Source organism: Pseudonaja textilis, chromosome 3 (genome assembly GCF_049901715.1).
Source record: "Pseudonaja textilis isolate UNSWEBS1 chromosome 3, rPseTex1.2, whole genome shotgun sequence".
Taxonomy (NCBI): domain Eukaryota; kingdom Metazoa; phylum Chordata; class Lepidosauria; order Squamata; family Elapidae; genus Pseudonaja; species Pseudonaja textilis.
In genome coordinates this window covers 3244100-3255710 of record NC_141992.1, presented here as the reverse complement: position 1 = coordinate 3255710, position 11611 = coordinate 3244100, and the positions used below count along the sequence as shown (strand labels likewise).

Here is an 11611-nt window from a genome sequence, read left to right as displayed (position 1 = left end):
GAGGCGAGAAAAGGAATGTTCAGACACGCGTTTGTTTCCGTCTCTGCGGGTCGCGGCGACGGGGGAAGCGGAGGGAGAAGTGTCAAAGCTGTCCATCAACTCCTTTCAACCTTCTTCCCGCTCCGTTTCCCCACTCCCCCCGCACTCGACGACATGTCCCGGGGCGGCCTCCACCTGCACCTGGCCCCGATCCCCCCTCCCCGCCCTTCAGACGACCAGCAGAGGGGGGTGAAAACCCGCGTTGGCAAAAGTCCCGCGGAGACGCGAATCCCCATCAATGAAAGCGTGAGAGCGGGAAGCCGCGCCCCTCTCTCTCGTTCATTGGCTGTCCGGCAGCCTCGTGGCTCCGCCCACCACCCCTCCGAATGTTATAAAAGCCGCCACTTCGCAGCCGGAGCGCCACTCGCGGCTGCGTTAGAGGAGAAGTTGGGTTTGGTCAACGTTTGTTAGGGGGGGTTTTGTCCTCGGAGTTGCGTCCGTTCGTGTCATGAAGGTGGTGCCCGCCGCCCCCGCCGTCTCCCCGGGCCCTAGCTGCCCTCTCAAGGGCGCGGGGGGAGACCCTTTGCCGCGGGGCCTCTCGGAGCAGAGCGTGACGCTGTCCCGCGTGGGCGGCAGCGGCAGCCCAACTTCCCGGGGATTGCCTCTCGGGCCGGACCAAGCGGCCGCCGCCGCCGCCGCCTCGCTGCTTCTGGACATGAAAGGCTGCTACTCGCGCCTGGCCGCCCTGGTGCCCACTTTGCCTCGCCACCGCCGCGTCTCCAAGGTGGAGATCCTCCAGCACGTGATCGACTACATTTGGGATCTCCAACTCGAGCTGCAGGACCCGTTGGGCACCGGGGCGCCCCCTCCGCGGGGCGTGGACGAGCCGGCCGGAGGAGCCGAGGTGAGCCTTTCCCCGGCCAGGGAGGATCCCAAACCAACCCCCGACCCCCCCAGGAGGGAGGAGGAGGAAGAGGAGGAGGAGGAGGAGGGATCGCGCAACGGGGGCTCCGTGGGGATTTCGTGCCCATTTGCCACCCGCGACCAGATCGCGCAGCGGGAACTCCGTGGGGTTTCGCGCCCATTTGCCACCCGCGACCAGATCGCGCAGCAGAAGCTCCGTGGGGTTTTGTGCCCATTTGCCACCCACTACCAGACCGCGCAACGGGGGCTCCGTGGGGGTTTCGTGCCCATTTGCCACCCGCGCCCAGATCGCGCAACGGGGGCTCCGTGCGGGTTTCGTGCCCATTTGCCACCCGCGCCTAGATCGCGCAGCAGGAGCTCCGTGGGGGTTTCGCGCCCATTTGCCACCCGCGACCAGATCGCGCAGCAGGAGCTCCGTGGGGGTTTCGTGCCCATTTGCCACCCGCTACCAGATCGTGCAACGGGGCTCCGTGGGGTTTCGTGCCCATTTGCCACCCGCGACCAGATCGCGCAGCAGGAGCTCCGTGGGGTTTCGTGCCCATTTGCCACCCGCGACCAGATTGCGCAGCAGGAGCTCCGTGGCGGTTTCGTGTCCATTTGCCACCCGCGACCAGATCCGCGCAGCAGGAGCAGCGTGGCGTTTGTGTCTGGCTGCCCACTTCCCACGCGCGTCTAACTTTCTCCCCAAAGCGCTGCCAAGCTCCGGAGCGGCCTGGGCTTTCGCCAGTTCCGTGTTCCCATCGCTGGCCTGGGGTCTCCAAATATAAATTCACGACCCACAGAGCAGGACTTCTGCTTGGAAGGGCGAGTTATCGGTGGGGCATTCTCACCGGCCGTTGCCCAGAGCCATCCTTGCCAGGCTGGCTGCCCGGCGATGCCGGCAACCGGTTGCCCAGCCCGGTTTTTTGAAACAGGGGCAAGATTTTATAGAAAATTTTGTAGAAAAAGATTTTGTAGAAACAGGGAAATGGGCTCAATTCTGATAGTTGCAAATCCAGCGGAATCCGCTGCCCCGTTTTGGCGGTGAGATCGCGCTTCTCTAACAAGACAAAAACTTTGGAAACTTTTCTGCTTTTCGGTAGAATTGGTGAGCCACAAAAGGCGCTTTCTGGATTCTTATTGGGGGCAAAAAAAAATCACTTTTAGGATCTTAAGATTCAAAAGGATTTCTGCATAATTCACCAGGTGCCTTTTGAATTCCAAACCTGTTCAAGGCGATTCGTTGGAATACACTTCTTTGCAGTGTGCTCAGATGGAGAAATGATTTTTTTAAAGAAAATTCTGATATTTTTATGCTTTTATATAAAATCTACTTTTTCTAGCTCTTTTGTAGAAAGTTTGCAGCTGTTTGTCCATCCGTCCTGCCCCCATTATACACCCAGATTTGTTTACAGGTAGCCAACGTTCATTCAGTGGCCATTCAAAGTTACAACGGCGCTGAAAAAAAGGGACATGATCCGTTTTTTTGACTGGTTACATCAGGGTGTCCAACCTTGGCAACTTTAAGACTTGTGGACTTCAACTCCCAGAATTCCTCAGCCAGCTGAGGAATTCTGGGAGTTGAAGTCCACAAGTCTTAAAGTTGCCAAGGTTGGACACCCCTGGGTTACATGATCAAAATTCAGGTGCTTGGAAACTGACTCATACTTACGACCGTTGCCATGTGATTTCCCCTTTTGCAAATTTCTGGTAAGCAAAATCCACAGCAAAGCCAGATTCATTTAATGACCTTGTGACTAACTTATTGAATGCAGTGATTCACTTAACAACGGTGGCCAGGAAGTTCGTAAAGTGGGGTGAAACTCACGTCTCCCTTAGCATCCAAAATACTGGGCTCCATTGTGGTCATAGGTTGAGGATTACCTCTATACAACTCTCCATCCCCTACCCCGTTATAAATCAAGGTTTGTTTTTTTTTTTAAAAAAAATGTCGATATCAAATATTCTTTTAATTATGCCAGTCCAAGGGCATCGGTGGTTGGATTCTTGGGCAAGTAGGCATTTTATTATATATATTGTATATATATTTCTTGTCTTGCAATTTTTCTTAAAATCTCTTTAAAATCAGAAAAGCCACAGGGAAAGAATATATATATATATTCTTTCCTGTGGCTTTTCTGATTTTAAAGAGATTGCAAGAAAAATTGCAAGAAAAGAAATCTCTAGAAGAAACAGCTGCTTGTAGGGTATGTCAGCTTCTGAGTTTCACAACACTTCTAAACGGGCTGTTGACCTCCCTCTGGTGCCATCTGCAAGCTCATGTCGCCGTCCTTCCTCTTCCTCTTTTTGTTCTGACCCGGGCTTGTTCCCAAGATCACAAAGCTGACTCCTCGTTCCTGATAAAACCCCTTTTTTTATTGAAGTTCAAGGAAATTCCTCTCCAGCAAAGTCCCGGCCAACAGTCTTTCATGAGATTTCACAACCACAGACCTTGATCAGGCTGGGAGAGTTGCCAGGCCGATAGCTCCCAAACGCCACTCTGTAGCAGCAATGACTTGGCGAGGAGTCAGGCACAGATCTTCACCCTAATGAATTGAACTAATTATCTCCTGCAAAACCCCACTCCCCTTTTGCTCTTTTATGGGAGGGGTTATTCACCGTCCACCTGTGGCTTTACTCCCAAGTCAGCCCTTGTTCCTTAGCTGTTCCCTTCCTCTGGCAGCTCTGTGCATGAGCACACTGGGAACAGGCTCCCGCTGTTCTTCTTCCCTGCTGATCTCCAACTCTGAAGGCAGCTGATAACTGTCGGAGGGGCCTGGCCCCATCTCTGCCTCCCACAACTCATCAGACCCTTCCCCAGACTCCAGGAGTGGCCCGTGCTCCTCTCCAACCCCCTCACTGTCTGTCTCTTTTGAGCCACAACACTCTTGACCGCCAAAACATACAATTATTTGACCCGCTGAACCTTTTTTTGGGGAGGGGGAATAAAGGCTGGATGGCAACACAACTGCTGATCTTTTGTCTTAACCGTTGCTTTTTGGGCTTTTCTTTTTCAAACAGGCTGCTTGCGTTAGCTCGGATGACCGAATCCTGTGTCGCTGAAAGATCCTCTTTAAGCCTGCCGGAAGATCTGTCGATCTGTGGAAATGCTTCCTATCCCTCCAATGGCTGGGAAATTGTCTCTACCCCATTTCCTCATCTCCCGAAATTTGAGCTGGACACGGCAGATAGAGAAACTGTGTTCTTTTTTTGGAGGTCAAGACACGACGGGAGAAAAATATATATATATATATTTGTCTTTCTGGCGCTTTGAATTCCATGGCGGGGACCAACGGTGAGAATTGGACTCAAACATCCTACGTCTCTTTTAACGTCTTGATGGGACAGTGCCTTTTAGTTCCCCTCCTGCTTTCAGGAAAAAAACAAAAAAAAGGAAAAAGCAGGGACTGAAAACCTCACCCGAATATTTCTCAGTTGTCTGAGAATCGACCGTATTGTATATTACAATGCTCCTATTTCTGAGAATATTTTTCTACCGTAGTTTTGGATCTTGTTAAGGGCACAAATGCATATTGCTGTGAAAAAAAGGCTTGGTTTTGTTAAGTGTCTGTTTCATTTAGGCCGGGAGGAGGGCTTTTGGGGGGTGGGGGGTGGGGAGACTCACCCCCCCCCCAGGCCCCCAACTATGCTGGTTGGGGGAATCTTGGTTTGATGTCACAGCCTATATCAGAGGTCTCCAAACTTAGCCACTTTGAAGACTGGCGGACTTCAACTCAGCTATGCTGGCTGGAGAATTCTGGGAGTTGAAGTCCACAAGTCTTAAAAGTTACCAAGTTTGGAGACCTCTGGCCTATATGGATTCTTTTGGGGGGGCGGGGGGGGCATGGTGGAAGAGGCGGTTGGTCTAGAGGGCCAGAATGGAAACCCCACCAATCGTAAGCCAAGAATGGCTGTCAATCACAGTTAGAGCAGTGATTTCTTCAAGCTCGGCTGTTTTGTAGATTACCAACTCCCAGAATCCCCCAGCCCAGCGTCGTTGAAAAAAAGTCCACACAAGTTTAAAAGGGACAGTGTGTTTTTGTGAACAGGTGAGTGAAAAAAAAAAAGGCTAAACTTTTTGTTTCCAGCTAGGGCTGGGAATGAAAAAAAAGCCAGGATAGGTAGGTCTCCTGCCTTGAGCAGTGGGGGTTGGACTAGATGACCTCCGAGGCACCTTCCAGCCCTAGGTTTCTACAAACTTAGGATATACCAGTATGGTAAAAGGCTGAGAGAGAAACCTCTCTTTTGGTGATGGTACCCGAAGGATTAGTTGGCAGGAGAATCACAATTCTAGGGCTGAAGGCACCTTAGAGGTCTTCTAGTCCAACCCCTTGGCCAGTGCAGAGATTCTCTGTTCATCCCGGCTGCCCAATCACCAACAGATGCAGCCCCCTTTAGCTTCAAAAGGCTGCCTTGTTCCACTGCTTTCAGTGTTGGGGAAATTCAAACCCACCAATGGTGCATCTAGTCCTCGAATTACAACAGTCCGTTTAGTGACCAAAGTGAAACAGCCCTAAAAAAGAATAAAATGTGATGAACAACCATTTTTTCACACTTACGACCTCATGACGGTCACGTGATCAAAATTCAGACAATGTTGGCCCCTGACTCATATTTATGACGGTCTCAGTGTCGCCCCCCCCCCGGTCACGAGATCTCCCTTTGGTGGCGACCTGACCAAGCTCAGTCAATGGGGAAAGTCAGATCCACTTAACGACCTTGTGGCTAACTCAAAACTGCAATTCACTTAATGACTGGCAAGAAAAGTCATAAAACGGGCAAAACTCAACTTCACAACAGAAATTCGGGGGCTCCGTGGTGGTCTTAAGTCAAGAACTAACTGTACGCACTGTAAAAGAGCTTCCCATCTGTCAGAAATGGTGTAGGGTCTCCTGCTTGGGCAGGGGGTTGGACTAGATGACCTCCAAGATCCCTTCCAACTCGGATGATCTGTTGTTATTACACTGTTCAACCTGCCGGCCAGGTAGACCCAATTTTAGGAGGTTTCCGACTCATTTTATGATCTGTTATTATTACACTGTTCAACCTGCCGGCCGGGTAGACCCAATTCTAGGAGGTTTCTGGCTCAAGTGTGGAGCTTCTGGGGGGGGCAGGGGGGGTCCTGAGCACAGCCCCCCTGTGGAGCAGGCTGACTCCGCCTCGCTGGTTCGGTGTGAGTTTCTGCAGGAACTGCGTGGGTTAGAGCTGTGCTTGAAGGGTGCTGAGTAACGCTGCTGCTGCCGCTTGAGCGGGAAGGAACCGGTCCGCTGCCAGTCCCCTAGAGGTGGGGAAGACCCGGCTGAGTAAATGGGTTGTTGCAGCTGCTAAGCAGAGTTTGTACACCACGTGGAGAGCAGAGCTCGGACTGGGGAACTGGAGGAGGAGCAGAGAGGTAGAAATCCGAGACCTGGGAGGTTTGCAGAGCAACTTAAAAGACGATAAAAGGGCCTGGAGACTAAAACATTGGAACTCTTGCAGGATGAATGGAGTTGGAAGGGACCTTATAGGTCATCTAGTCCAACCCCCCGGCCAAGCAGGAGACCCTACACCATTTCTGACAGATGGCAGTGTAGTCTTTTCTTGAAAGCCTCCAGGGATGAAGCTTCCCACAACTTCTGAATAACAAAATAATAACAGTGTTGGCAGGGACCTTGGAGGTCATCTAGTCCAACCCCTCCCAGTCCAAGCAGGGGACCCTACACCATTTCTGGACAGAGAGCAGTCCAGTCTCTTCTTGAAAGCCTCCAGGGATGAAGCTCCCACAACTTCTGAAGGCAGCTTCCGTTCCATCCGTTAATTGTTCTCACTATCTGAAAGTTTCTCCTTATTTCCAGGTTGAATCTCTCCTTGATAACAGAATAACAGAAATGGAAAGGACTTTAGAGGTCATCTAGTCCAACCCGCTGCCCAAGCAGGAGACTCTACACCATTTGTGACAGATGGGAGTCCAGTCTCTTCTTGAAAGCCTCCAGGGATGAAGCTCCCACCACTTCTGAAGGCAACTTCTGTTCCATCCGTTAATTGTTCTCGCTTTGGAAAGTTTCTCCTTATTTCCAGGTTTAATCTCTCCTTGTTCAGTTTCCATCCATTATTCCTTGTCTGGCCTTCAAAGATGCCTTGGAGAATAGCTCGACCCCTTCCTCCTCCTCTCTGGGGCAGCCCCTCAAATATTGGAAGACCGCTATCCTGTCTCCCCTGGTCCTTCTCTTCCCTAGACTAGCCAGGCCCAGTTCCTGCAACCGTTCATCGTATGTTTTAGTCTCCAGTCCCCTCATCATCCTGGTTGCTCTTCTCTGCACTTTTTCTAGAGTCTCAACGTCTTTTTTATAGTGTGGTGACCAAAACTGGGTGCAGGGCTTTAGGTGTGGCCTTAGTAAGATTTGGGTTTGGCTAGAAAAGAATGATGGGGGGGCGGGGGAGGAATAGGGGACGTGATAGCAGCCTTCCAATATTTGAGGGGCTGCCCCAAAGAAGAGGGGAGTCAATTTATTCTCCAAAGCACCAGAAGGCAGGATAAGAAACAACAGATGGAAACTAATCCAGGAGAGAAGCAATTCCTGGGAATGAGGAATTTCCTGACACTGAAAATGGTTAACCAGTGGAACTGCTTGCCACCAGAAGTCGTGGGTGTTTGTTTCATACCTGGAGGTTTTCGAGAAGAGACTGGACAGCCACTTTTCCTGGAATGGTGTGGGGTTTCCTGTCTGAGCAGCGGGTTGGACTAGAAGACCTCCAAGCCCCCTTCCAACTCGATTTGGATACTGACTACCTATATGGCCACCCATTTTACCTGATGTTGGGGAGCTGGCAGCAGTTAAAAACAACTCCGAGAAGGGAAAAGTGAAATAAAACAGATGTACAACGTGTGAAGTTGTCCATCACCACATGAAAAGCAAAATAACCACGATCCGTAGCAAAACCTATCCTTGCATTGCGCTGCACACAGCCATCTGTCTGGAATGATATGGGGTCTGCTGGAGCGGGGTTGGACTAGATGACCTCAAGGCCCCTTCCAACTCAATTTGGATACTGACTACCTATATGGCCACCCATTTTACCTGATGTTGGGGAGCTGGCAGCAGTTAAAAACAACTCCGAGAAGGAAAAGTGAAATAAAACAGATGTACAACGTGTGAAGTTGTCCATCACCACATGAAAAGCAAAATAACCACGATCCGTAGCAAAACCTATCCTTGCATTGCGCTGCACACAGCCATCTGTCTGGAATGATATGGGTCTGCTGGAGCAGGGGTTGGACTAGATGACCTCCAAGGCCCCTTCCAGCTCTATTCTGATTGATTGATTGATTGAGCAGGGAGGGTTGGACTAGATGACCTCCAAGGCCCCTTCCAGCTCTATTCTGATTGATTGATCGAGTAGGGAGGGTTGGACTAGATGACCTCCAAGGCCCCTTCCAGCTCTATACTGATTGATTTGATTGATTGAGCGGGGGGGTTGGACTAGATGACCTCCAAGGTCCCTTTCCAGCTCTATTCTGATTGATTTGATTGAGCAGGGAGGGTTGGACTAGATGACCCCCAAGGCCCCTTCCAGCTCTATACTGATTGATTTGATCGATCAAGCAGGGGGTTGGACTAGATGACCTCCAGGGTGCCTTTCCAGCTCTATACTGATTGATTTGATTGATCGAGCAGGGAGGGTTGGACTAGATGACCTCAAGGCCCCTTTCCAGCTCTATACTGACTGATTTGATTGATCGAGCAGGGAGGGTTGGACTAGATGACCTCCAAGGCCCCTTTCCAGCTCTATACTGACTGATTTGATTGATTGAGCAGAGGGTTGGACTAGATGACCTCCAAGGCCCCTTTCCAGCTCTATACTGACTGATTGGATTGATCGAGCAGGGTGGGTCGGACTAGATGACCTCCAAGGCCCCTTTCCAGCTCTGTTCTGATCGATAGATTGATAATCCCACCCCCTGCTCAAGCATGAGACCCTTGTTAAAAGGGCAGTGGGAAAACAAAAAGCCAGTGATGTTATGCAGGTATACAGGTGTGGTTGAGGCCATCTCCACATATGTCCCCCTCCTTAGCCAATCGGAAACACCCACCCACCCCCGATTCCTGCCCAAGATCGACGTACAACCAGTCTTCGTCGTTATGACTGGTGCAGCATCTCCAGGAATCACAGGGTCGAAATTCTGGGCGATCGGCATGCATCTATGACCGCGGGAGAGTCCTGGGGTCCCAGCCGGCTTCCCCCAAGTATTGTCCATGGAGGAAGCTGGATCCACTTAATGACCAGGTGAGTCGCACCACAAAGCACAGAAATTGGCTTAACGTCTGCGGCACAAAGGTCGCACAATTGGGCCCAACTCCCTTAACAACTGCCGTGGACGAAAAAGTCTGCTTCCAGAGGTCACAACTTGAGGACTACCTATAAGGGGGGAGGGGCTGGCAGCAATGAGGCAGGAAGAAGGAGACACCCCCCCCCCATAGGGAATACCAGCCTGAAGAGACCCCAAAACTCATTTCCTTTCTCTTTTTTTTTAATTAATTCTTTTTATTTTTAACACAATAAATCCCTTACGTTTCAATCATGTGCCGATTAGGTCCATATTTCATGGGCTCCACAATTACTAGCAATATTCTTCTTAACAGTATAACTATAATAATAATCACATTCCCATATATATAAGTAACATTCAGTATATCTATTACACTAATTTCTCTTATTGCTTTGTAATTACGTCTAATCCCTTTTAATTAATTTTATTTTCTGGCCATTGATAAAACAAGTCCCATACCATGTAATATTCAGATTCTTCCTTTTCTTTCATTTCTAATGTTCATCTATTCATTTCTGCACATTCAAATATTTTTTCAATTGTTTTTTCCCAAACTCATTTTCAAGGGGAAAGATTAGAAAGATTTAGGTAGGTACTTTTGGGATCGACTAGGGGTGGAGGGACCAAACAGGGCCAAAGAGAAAAATCAGATTCCTTGGAGCAGAAGTCTTCAAACTTGACATCTTTAAGACTTGTGGACTTCAACTCCCAGCATTCCTGAGCCAGCATGGAGAAGGTTGGCCCTTTGATGATACCTGGACTTCAACTCCCAGCATTCCTGAGCCAGCATGCAGAAGATTGGCCCTTTGATGATACGAGGACTTCAACTCCCAGAATTCCTGAGCCAGCATGGAGAAGGTTGGCCCTTTGATGATTCATGATACGAGGACTTCAACTCCCAGCATTCCTGAGCCAGCGTGGAGAAGGTTGGCCCTTTGATGATTCATGGACTTCAACTCCCAGAATTCCTGAGCCAGCAGGGAGAAGGTTGGCCCTTGATGATACGAGGACTTCAACTCCCAGCATCCCTGAGCCAGCGTGGAGAAGGTTGCCCCTTTGATGATACGAGGACTTCAACTCCCAGAATTCCTGAGCCAGTGTGGAGAAGGTTGGCCCTTTGAAGATACGTGGACTTCAACTCCCAGAATTCCTGAGCCAGCATGGAGAAGGTTGGCCCTTTGATGATACATGGACTTCAACTCCCAGAATTCCTGAGCCAGCATGGAGAAGGTTGGCCCTTTGATGATACGAGGACTTCAACTCCCAGAATTCCTGAGCCAGCGTGGAGAAGGTTGGCCTTGTGATGATACATGGACTTCAACTCCCAGCATTCCTGAGCCAGCATGGAGAAGGTTGGCCCTTTGATGATACAAGGACTTCAACTCCCAGAATTCCTGAGCCAGCATGGAAAAGGTTGGCCCTTTGATGATACGAGGACTTCAATTCCCAGAATCCCTGAGCTAACATGGACTGGAGGAGGAATTCTGGGAGTTGAAGTCCACAAGTCTTCAAGTCTGTCAAGTTTGAAGACCCCAGAACTACACCACTCTCCTATTTTGAGTGGGAGACCTGAAAGACGTGCAGACCGACTTGAGATGTTGGGACCATAATGGCTGGTCGGTGGCCATGTAGAAGACCCTTCCATGCTGGCCCCAAGAGCACCACATCTCGGCCTCCATGAAGACACGAAGAGCAAAGCTTCCCCAAAAGAAGACTTCACTTTTTCCTGGCCAGACTGTTGGGAGGGGTCCTTCTAAGCCAACTTTTTGACCCACCGCAGATCTTCTGACCCACAAGAGAACGTGAGCTCTCACACACAGCTCCTTGTGCCTCACACTCAGACCTGGAATTAAGGAGGAATTTGTGGGTGCTCCAGAGCGACTGGACAACCATTGGTCCAGAAATGTTGTAAGGTGTCCTGCTTGGACAGGGGGTTGGACTAGAAGACCTACGGGGGTCCCTTCCAACTCTGTTAATCTGTAGGAGAGATTCAACGAGGAAATAAGGAGAAATTCTGTGACTGCGAGAGCAACCAACCCATGGAACGGAAGTTGCCTTCGGAGGTTGTGGGAGCTTCATCCCTGGAGGCTTTCAAGAAGAGACTGGATTGTCACCTGTCAGAAATGGTGAAGGGTCTCCTGCTTGGGCGGGGGGTTGGACTAGATGACCTTCAAGATCCCTTCCCACTCTATTATTATCCTGTTATTCAGAAGTGGTGGGAGCTTCATCCCTGGAGGCTTTCAAGAAGAGACTGGATTGTCACCTGTCAGAAATGGTGAAGGGTCTCCTGCTTGGGTGGGGGGTTGGACTAGATGACCTTCAAGATCCCACTCTACTATTATCCTGTTATTCAGAAGTTCTGGGAGCTTCATCCCTGGAGGCTTTCAAGAAGAGACCGGATTGCCGGAAATGGTGTAGGGT

General features: G+C 50.2%; 1 protein-coding gene across 1 annotated transcript; it reads left to right on the top strand.

The window, feature by feature from the left end:
* Nucleotides 1-401: 401 nt before the first annotated feature.
* Nucleotides 402-4429, top strand: ID1 (inhibitor of DNA binding 1). Its single transcript, XM_026723603.2, has 2 exons — nucleotides 402-883; nucleotides 3904-4429. Exons 1-2 carry the CDS (start codon nucleotides 488-490, stop codon nucleotides 3943-3945), a joined length of 438 nt encoding a protein of 145 aa, XP_026579388.1. The 5' UTR covers nucleotides 402-487; the 3' UTR covers nucleotides 3946-4429.
* The last annotated feature ends 7182 nt before the right edge of the window (nucleotides 4430-11611 follow it).